Here is a 9,181-nt window from a genome sequence, read left to right on the forward strand (position 1 = left end):
AATGTGCGAATAAAATACGATTCCGTGTCAAATATATTTCTCTAAAATTAATCTCGAAACTTTTTGATTGTATTTTTTTAACAAACTAAAATAAGATAATATTAATGAAAACTCGTTCTTTCTAACACAAGGAACAATCAAGTTTAAAACAATACATAAAATAAGGTTAAAAACACCCTCTTAACGAACCAAACATACAAAAATTCTTAACCAATTTTAAGACAAGAAAATGGACAAAACCATCAATTATCGTAGCCGAAACTAAAATAAAAATATTTTGTCTTCAATCACCAAAAAGATAGTATCTTAATTTTGTCCAACAGTTGAGGAATGTCCACTTCTTAATTTTTAAAGATTTTAGCAAGGGGTTAATTTTGTATGAAACCCCTTCTAAAGCTGAGTCTTGAGGAATAAGGCCCCTTCTAAAGAGATTAGCTTTTGTATAAGGCCCCTTATATATGAGTCTAAATGTAACTTGTATATGTGGGTGATATGAGTCTAAATGTCACACCCACTTATCACCAACATTTACCTGTAAAGTAACATCGCGAAGGAAACCCCTAAAATCCTCTAGCCACTCCCACTTATCACCAACATTTACCTGCAAAGTAACATCGTGAAGTTGACCCCCACACTCCTCTAACAACTCCTTCTCCCACGCCCACAACCTTCAACGTCACTTCCAAGCCTCGCTTCCCACTCCCCAACCCAAAGAAAACATACCTGCAACCGTCTCACACCGATTCTTCGATAACTCAGACAACCTCGAAAACCTAACACTCAAAGGAGTCTCCCCCAACCATGGGACCGTCCAGAAAAAAGAATCTACCCCGTTTTCAACAGTTCGCCTTAAATTATCATCAAACCAACTCCCTACATCTAAGTCCACCTCGTTACGAATCCTAACCATCTCCTTCCACCAAGATGACCCAACCCTTCTACCTTCCTCCATTCGGCCCCTTCTACACCCTTCAACGTCTGAAACCATAACCCCTTATTATCAACTAACATTCTCCAACTACTGTGAATGATATGACCCGTAATCAACTACAGTTTTTAATGGAGATGGTGGTCATGAATTCTACCTAATGTTGTTTTACTTTGTATTTACTCCCTCCGTCCCTTAATGTAACCTTCCTTTGCTTTTTTCACATTTCTTAAGAAAAGCTGACAATGTAATTATTATGTCTGTTATGTTTGTTAATATTGCCATATTGTCCTTTGTTTGCATATGTATTAAATTTGACTCTTTAAATTTCAAAACAAGTTAGTAGTATTAATTACGGGTATGTTTAAGAAAAAAATAATAAATGCATCTAGTAATTTGAAAAGAGGTTTAGATTTAGGGACAAAAATAAAGTTAAATGGGTGGTTACATATAGGGACAGAGGGAGTATTTCACTATTATCTACGATATCTAAACAATGTTCATTGCTATTTTATTTGATTTGATTAATTTTAAAATGATTAAAAATTATGACTTGTTTTGTTAAAGTTAAATTAAAAGCTACTATAAATTTAGAATTCCTTATTTATAAATTTTCAAATTTTGAAAGGTAGTCCTAAAATTTTCAAATTAACCCTATGACTAGAGAATGTTGGGAGCCCAGTTTCTGGTTCATTGGTTCTCCCGCCGCCGCTTTCCTCTTCCGTTCTTGTAGAAATTCCCCAACAGATCGTTAGGGCATCAAAATCATTGATGAACGCTGCTGCTTTCTTCACCCACCTCCCTACCATACTCCGAAGAACAATTACAACTCCTCCTCACACCTTCAAATCACATCATTCTTCTTTTAGTTCTCAATTCTTGTTTACTCCACTAGAAAATAAACTACGAAAAATGAAAGCTGAAAGGGATGCTTTTTATGTTGTGAGGAAAGGGGATGTTGTTGGAATTTACAATACTCTCACTCATTCTCAGGCTCAAGTTGGATCTTCAGTATGTGATCCTCCTGTTAGTGTATACAAGGGATATTCCATGTCCAACGAAACCGAAGAGTACCTTCTCTCGCATGGACTAAAGAATGCTTTATACACAATTAGAGCCTCTGATTTTAAAGAGGATTTGTTTGGCACACTTGTTCCTTGTCCTTTCCAGGTAAATACCAGTTTCAATGTTATTTGAACTAGTGTTTCAAATACATTTTCAATTATCAACAGTCAACAGCTAGGTTCAGTTCCTTCTTAATTACAAATTTACAATTGTGTAACACCTATTTTGTGTTAAAATAACTTTTAAAGATTGTATTCTATATTATAGCTGCCACAGTTTTGTTCCATTGACGTACTATGATTTCTCCCTAGACACCTTTAATGTGGTTTTAGGTTTGTTTATGAAGAAATCAGAAAATTTATTATGTGTCTCAGGATCCCACATCAAATTCAGATACATCTAAAAAGAGAGCTCTAGGAGTGCTTGAACAAGATGATGTGGTAAGTTTCATACCATTTGAATTTATGACATGCTTATCAGAAAAGCAGAGGTCCATTATTATGTATCTGCAATTATCAATTTGTCATCATTTTCATATTGAGAAAAAGTATACACACACATTTTCAGCAAGAAACCTCCATTGAGTCTAATATTAGTCGAGACATGAGAAATGTTGTTGATGTAAGCTATTAAGGACTTATTTGGTTTGAGAGAATCTTTCTTGATTTTACCAAAAGTTACAAGTTACCACCTAATTATCACTTCACTGTTTCCAGAAACAGCAAAAGAAAAAAAAAAATGGTTTACAGTGTTTCAAATACAAATACCAATATTTGAAAATAGGAAAAGTGAAAATTAGGCTGTACTTTTCTAATTATTAATGTAAACAGGAAATGAAACCATTTTCTCTAATCAAACACGCCGAAGGTCCTTGACACGATAGTTGGTGGTATTGCCTTGTGATTAGGGTCACAGTTGGGTCTTTTTTCTTAATGTGTTGATTCTTCATAACTGTGTGCACTATCCAGACTTTTTTGCGAGTAAATGTCTTAACACATACATTTTTTTAATTGCTTAGCAGAAAGCAACTGGTTTGACATCTATCTCTGAAGATCCCTTGAGAAAGCAAGTCAAGTTAGATCGTACTGCTGTGGGCGAAGCATCTTCACTTGCAAATAGAGATCCCTTGAGAAAGCAAGTCAAGTTAGATCGTACTGCTGTGGGCGAAGCATCTTCACTTGCAAATGTAAGCAGAAAACTATACTAATGCTCATATATGCAAAATGATGTTTACTCAGGGTTCCCCTATTTCTACGACAATCGTTGGTGCATTGTCTCCACATGCAGGTGCTATTATGTAACCATGGATATTTTAATCTGTAAACTATTGTGTCATAGTCAGGGCCAATTGCATTATGTTTCTTTCCTTTTTGACTGAAGTCTCATTTTATGAGATCTTCCAATACAGGATGTTGGTTACTTGGGGTACTGTCTGAGTCTCTTTGCACCTTGAAAAGTATTGACTGAAATGCATTTAAGTGTCCAACTCCCTTCACTGGAATGTAACATTCTTTACTTTAAATTAGAATTTGTTCACTTAAACTCAACCAAGACAATTTGTGATGGAGCGTACAAAAAAATCTTACTGTGTAGCAATGCTCTTTGAGAAAATTGAAAACCACCATGGGGTTGAAAACATAGCAACTGGTTTCCTGAACTTGTCAAGTTTTGGGCCACAGGATTTCTTGTGCAACTAAGTTGTGGTTAAAGGTTGAAGGGTTCCCTGTATTTTATCCTAAGATACTCGATGCAATCAGGGCTAGTTACATTATTTCCTACCTGTTATTTTAATTGCAGACTCAATAATGATCGGGTGTTCACTGGAGGCTCTCTAGTTACTATTGTTGATTTTGTCTTCCATAGAGTTTTGAATGAAATCTTTTGATTAATTCTTTATGATTTATATACTTATTCATAGTCATATATCCTTGCACAGAAGACTTGTATTGTTGAGTTCGATGGTGCTTCAAAAGGAAATCCTGGAAAAGCTGGTGCTGGGGCTATTCTGCGATCCAAAGATGGGAATTTGGTACACATCCGATGTTCCCGTGAATATGCTTAATTTCCATACAATTATTGATCTGATCACTTTAACTATTATTACTTTAAAGATTTATAGGGTTCGTGAAGGTGTGGGTATAGCAACAAACAATGTTGCTGAATATCGTGCAATGATATTGGGAATGAGATATGCTCTTAAAAAAGGATTCACCAATATCTGTATACAAGGGGACTCTAAACTTGTGTGCATGCAGGTTGGCCATTTATATTCTTCTCTATTTTAAGTTTATGCTAACATGACTAAATGTTTATACATTTTATTACAGTACATTTTCATTGTTTCTTTAGTTTTTGCATCTTATGGTGCTGTAATCTTTTCCTTATTTTTGGATTGAACATTTATCAGAAACCGTGTATAAAATATAAAGTTATAAACAGTACTGTGATAAACTTGATTAATTTTGAGAGAATACTCAAAGTTTATGTTCATAGATGTTTGCCTCTTTGCCAATGGCCTTATGGGATCTAGCATCCTTTGGAAGCACTAAATGTTAGGTTTCATTTCCATTGGTAGCATTTGGTAGATGAGTTAGATAAGACAAAATGTGTTATTAGTACATATTATAATTTTAAATAAAATAGATTTAGAAATGCCTTTGAAAAAGAAGCAAACGTTGGATTTGTTAAGAGTGGAATTGAGGAAAACATAATAGAATACTTTGCTCCATTAAATTCTGTGTACAAAAACTCGCATTGAGTTTTCATACTCACTTTGAGGCACGAGCCAATCTTTCTTCATCCCCTCACCTTGTTTTACAACTTCCTTTGTAACCAAAATGTGGAAAAACTTCGCTCCCCGAAGAAATTAACATAGCCTAGCCTTTACCGTCAACCCATCAGTTTTTCAGCCTTTAAAAATATTAAGTATGTTGTAAACATGATATACTCACTCACTGGTTTTGATAACCCCAAGTTAAAATCATAAGTGTATTAAGAAAAACAGTAGGTTGGTTGTGACATTCTTTACTTTAATGATGTAGTTATTTTGTGGAATCAGCTAGACTAAGAATATCAAATTTGTCTTCTGCTGTATTAAGTTATCATAAAAACTTAAACAGTCGCTTAACATGTATTGTTTTATCATCTTTGAATGAATAGACTAAATCAAAGCTTTCCAATTTGATGATTTACCTGAAATTACTATGTTCTAGTTGTGTATAGATCGATACTACCATCCTATACTTGATACCGTTAACACACACTTACCTGAAGTTTTCTTTGTCCATCTGTTATGCACCAGCTATCTGCATGTGAGTGGCTTAGTGGCACTGTCACATGAATACACTTTGGAACGCCTTCTTTTTCTCTCTAGTTTGTGCCATAGGGCCTAGGAGACACAATAACGGAACAAACCACAGATTCATAGTCAGATATTTTATACGTCATATCGGGGGAAAGTAATTTAGTGTAAATCAAGTTACCCTTGAAAAGGTCAACTAAGTACGGGAAAAACATCTTATTTCATCTAGGTACTTTTTGGTCTCTAACCTTATTTCTGATGTAGAATAATTCAATATTGTTTGTCGTCGTACGATACTTCTCCCTGAAAAACCTGTAGTACTTATCTAGGGCATAGTCCTCTGATCCAAAAATCTACTATATATCATAAAATAACGGAAGAATCTCAAAAGTTTACATAACTACGTTGAAGGCTTATAAACAGATCTAATAAATCCAAACACCCTAATAAGTTGTTCCTATTCTAAGTTGGAATAGGACAATCCAAAATAGAATAAAATCACTATAATCAGTTTTAACAAATGATAGACCGGAGTCAAATTATTCCAATCCACTTCATTCTCATTTCTAGCATATGGTCACTATTATTTACCGTTTGTCTCACTTCAATTTTCCAATGCTGCTGCATGAAACAGATTGATGGTTCATGGAAGGTCAAGAACGAGAACTTGTTTACATTGTATAAGGTGGCCAAAGAACTCAAGGATAAATTTGCGTCATTCCAGATCAGTCATGTTCTAAGGGTAGGCACAGTTTTCTGTTTTTGTGTATATGGAATTTCATTTGGCTTTATATTAGCTATTTGTCGGGTACCTCAATCTTGCAAATTATCTAAAATAGGAGAGATTAGTGTTCTTAGTATAGCTCAAAAAATGTGAACATGTGATGCATTCTGAAACTTAACGTTATAATTTTCACCTTTTCTTAAAAGATTTGTTTTCGTGACAGACAAATTGTTGGAACCCTTTCAACCTAAGGGTATCATCTATTAAGTATTTTAACACTAAAAATCAATGAGATGAAGGTAGTATTTAGTGCACAAATAGAATATAACGATGAAGAATAGAATGGAGTATTGTTTGATTCTTAATTCCAATCTTTTTAGTGAACCAAAATATATTTATTTTTAAGCTCATGTCCTATTATAATCAAGTTCAAATTCACCAATCACAGGATGGAATCTTTAGGTTTTGTTCCGTCCTTAGATACACGCCTACTTGATGCTCTGCATTGCCTCCATAGTGCTACATATATGTTTTCATTGATTCCTATAAATACAGCACACCATCCCCTTTGTGGTTGAGTTTGCTTTCTATGTGGCAATTTGTTGATATCTTGATGGGAATAATTTCCTAGATGGTAATTCTACTTCCCAAGCAGGCCGCCTACTAAAGTCAACTCCTTCATTGCATATTAACTGTTTTTCCTTTTAGGAATCATTTGTTTAATGAATCACTTTTATTCTTTGAGATTTAATGTGTTGGGAAAAGAACTTCTCCTTACTTAAATCTTATATACGCGCATTATTAAGACTTCAGATGCTTTTATTTGTGCTTTAAAAATAACTTTCTGTTTCCTTTGTCAAGAACTTCAACTCCGAGGCTGATGCTCAAGCAAATTTAGCCATCCAACTTGCTGGTGAGGCTTTCAAAATCTTAAATATTTGTTCATCTTTAATGTACGTGCACCTCTTCATTTGCATGTACTTGTTAAACCTTGCTATGCTTTCTCTAATTCTACAGATGGCCAAGTTCAGGAGGAGTATGTAGGTTAATTCATTCGTAGCACAGTTAATGGTTATGTTTTGGATTTGTGGCAGAACACCTTCAATATACGGACTCTTGTCATTGTTCTTTCATTTATCGGTATCAAAATCATATAGCAATCAAAACCTCAAGAACGAACCGTTTTGAACTAGTCCTCTATCACTGTTCATGACCATTTGGTTATGTTTTCTAGTCCAATGTAGTTTTACTGATACAAGCTAGGTATTGGTTCTCAACAGCAGCCAGCTGTGTCGGCGTTGCAGCCAGCCGTGTCAGTGTCCGTGTCGTGTTCGGTGTCGGTGTCCGTATCCGTGCTTCATAGGTAATCTTTAACATCAGAACTTTTCAAATTTTGTCAAAGCCTGCGGAGTGAAAGATTCCCATTAGCCTGAAGTTGGATTTTATGATTTTCATTCTTGGGGCATATGGTAGACATGAAACTCTTTATTGTCTATTGCAGAGATGATTATTATTAAATTATTAGACTAATTATGCTTCTTAGCTGAAAGTGATGTTTCATTTCTTGTAATTATTATTACATTATTAAACTCAACATGGTTTGAAATGATCATATATTGAACCCTTAAAGATTATTTTTTGATTGTGTCAATTTTCTGTTGTTTGAGCATTGGGTATACTTCATTTTAAAGTTCCATCACCGAAATCTTATCGGGATCAATCAAGAAGAGTATCAAAACTTAAATCACTTAGTTGTGTCAAATTGATTCCTCGTATTTGTGGGATGAATTGGCTGAACGACGTGGATAGTTGATAAGGTTTGGTCCCTTACCAACTTGTTGCTAACTAAAAGGTCGTAGCTTATCAACTTGATACATTAAAACTCCTAATTATATTAACTAATAGACATAAGGGACTAACCTGATTAATGTTTATAATTTTAGGTAACAAATTGAAATTATGATAATGTAGAGGACTAGGCTGATAATGGTAAACACTAAATTGAGTATTTCTGTCAAAAAAATAAAATAAAAAACTAAATTGAATATTTAATTAAGAAAAATGCTGACGAGTGTCACCGCAACACTCTTTAAAGACCTTAAATGATACTTTTTTTAAGAATTTTTTTGTATTCAATACATTTGAAATTTAAGTATTTGACGTTGTTAAAGAAGAATTTTTTAATTTTTAATTGTGTTGTTCCTCATTTTGTGCAGCGTTGTTTAATTTCGCGTTTTGTTACGGTGTTCATTTGGTTCATACTAAAAGATTGCGTCTTGTGCAATTTTAGGCAATTATAGATTCAATCAATGATTTGGCCGTCGACGTTGCAAATCTGGAAGCATGAGTATTTCGGTGATTTAGATATTATCATATTATGAGTAGGCATTTTGCTATGCTATTAATTTGGGTGTTATGAGTTTGTTCGATTTACCATTTGCGCTTTTAGCGATTTTGAACACGCTGTTGTATTGATGTACTCTGTCAATTTGAATGAATGAATACCGTTTTTTTTAAGGACATTCTTATTAACAAATTTGTTTAAGATTATAATTGAAAATAAAAAAAAATCCAACTCAAAATGGTATATCATTTTTATTGATTAGATATGATTGATGTGGGAACTAACGTTGTTAAAATAATTGTTGGATGTAATTTTTTTCACCGAATAATGAAAATAAATATTAATATTTGTGATAACCAAGCAAGTAGCTGGAATAGCTCAGTTGGTTAGAGCGTGTGGCTGTTAACCACAAGGTCGGAGGTTCAACCCCTCCTTCTAGCGTTTTTGATATATTTTTTCTTCCTTTGGCATGTTTCTGTAATTAACGAACACGCACACAAAAATTGTAGCATTAAATATTTTTTTGAGCTATTTTAACATTAAATATTATTGTCATTTGATTAAATAGACTACTTTTAATGAATTCCATTATGTATTCTCAATGAAACAAATTTTCACATGTACCGAAATACTAAATGATGTTTCACCGAAGCTTGATCTGTGTCTAGTAGTTCATCTTTTTCAGTGAATTTCAGAAGAAAAAAAAAGTAGGTGTAAAACATAAGTATCATATTTTCTCTTTTTTGGCTACGTCATGTTCACAACATCTATCCTTTTCTTCCCAGTACCATTGTAGGGTAGCTGCTTGAAACCATTGTT

General features: G+C 33.9%; 1 protein-coding gene and 1 non-coding gene across 7 annotated transcripts; both read left to right on the plus strand.

Annotated features, from left to right (window-relative positions):
* Positions 1–1,534: 1,534 nt before the first annotated feature.
* On the plus strand, positions 1,535–7,652 carry LOC146910535 (uncharacterized). Of its 6 annotated transcripts, none has more exons than XM_085731127.1 (8): positions 1,535–2,098; positions 2,368–2,433; positions 3,015–3,179; positions 3,930–4,022; positions 4,105–4,248; positions 5,929–6,036; positions 6,880–6,931; positions 7,036–7,652. In XM_085731127.1, exons 1-8 carry the CDS (start codon positions 1,700–1,702, stop codon positions 7,065–7,067), a joined length of 1,059 nt encoding a protein of 352 aa, XP_085587253.1. In that variant the 5' UTR covers positions 1,535–1,699; the 3' UTR covers positions 7,068–7,652. The 6 variants fall into 6 exon arrangements, with proteins under 6 accessions (XP_085587253.1, XP_085587250.1, XP_085587248.1 ...); XM_085731124.1 differs by having other exon boundaries at positions 1,565–2,098; positions 3,933–4,022; XM_085731122.1 differs by having other exon boundaries at positions 1,579–2,098; positions 3,012–3,179.
* Positions 7,653–8,729: 1,077 nt separating this feature from the next.
* Positions 8,730–8,803, plus strand: TRNAN-GUU (transfer RNA asparagine (anticodon GUU)). Its single transcript has one exon. It is a non-coding gene; the product is annotated as a tRNA-Asn (tRNA).
* Positions 8,804–9,181: the final 378 nt, after the last annotated feature.

This window comes from Medicago sativa, chromosome 7, assembly GCF_051527215.1.
Source record: "Medicago sativa cultivar Bolivia chromosome 7, Bolivia_mono, whole genome shotgun sequence".
NCBI lineage: Eukaryota > Viridiplantae > Streptophyta > Magnoliopsida > Fabales > Fabaceae > Medicago > Medicago sativa.

Excerpts from the sequence above, each read along its gene's own strand:
- LOC146910535 (XM_085731122.1), top strand. The coding sequence starts at position 1,700 with ATGAACGCTGCTGCTTTCTTCACCCACCTCCCTACCATACTCCGAAGA. Across the intron at positions 3,180-3,929 it reads AAGCATCTTCACTTGCAAAT|AAGACTTGTATTGTTGAGTT; the intron begins GTAAGCAGAAAA and ends ATCCTTGCACAG. Across the intron at positions 4,249-5,928 it reads CTAAACTTGTGTGCATGCAG|ATTGATGGTTCATGGAAGGT; the intron begins GTTGGCCATTTA and ends TGCATGAAACAG.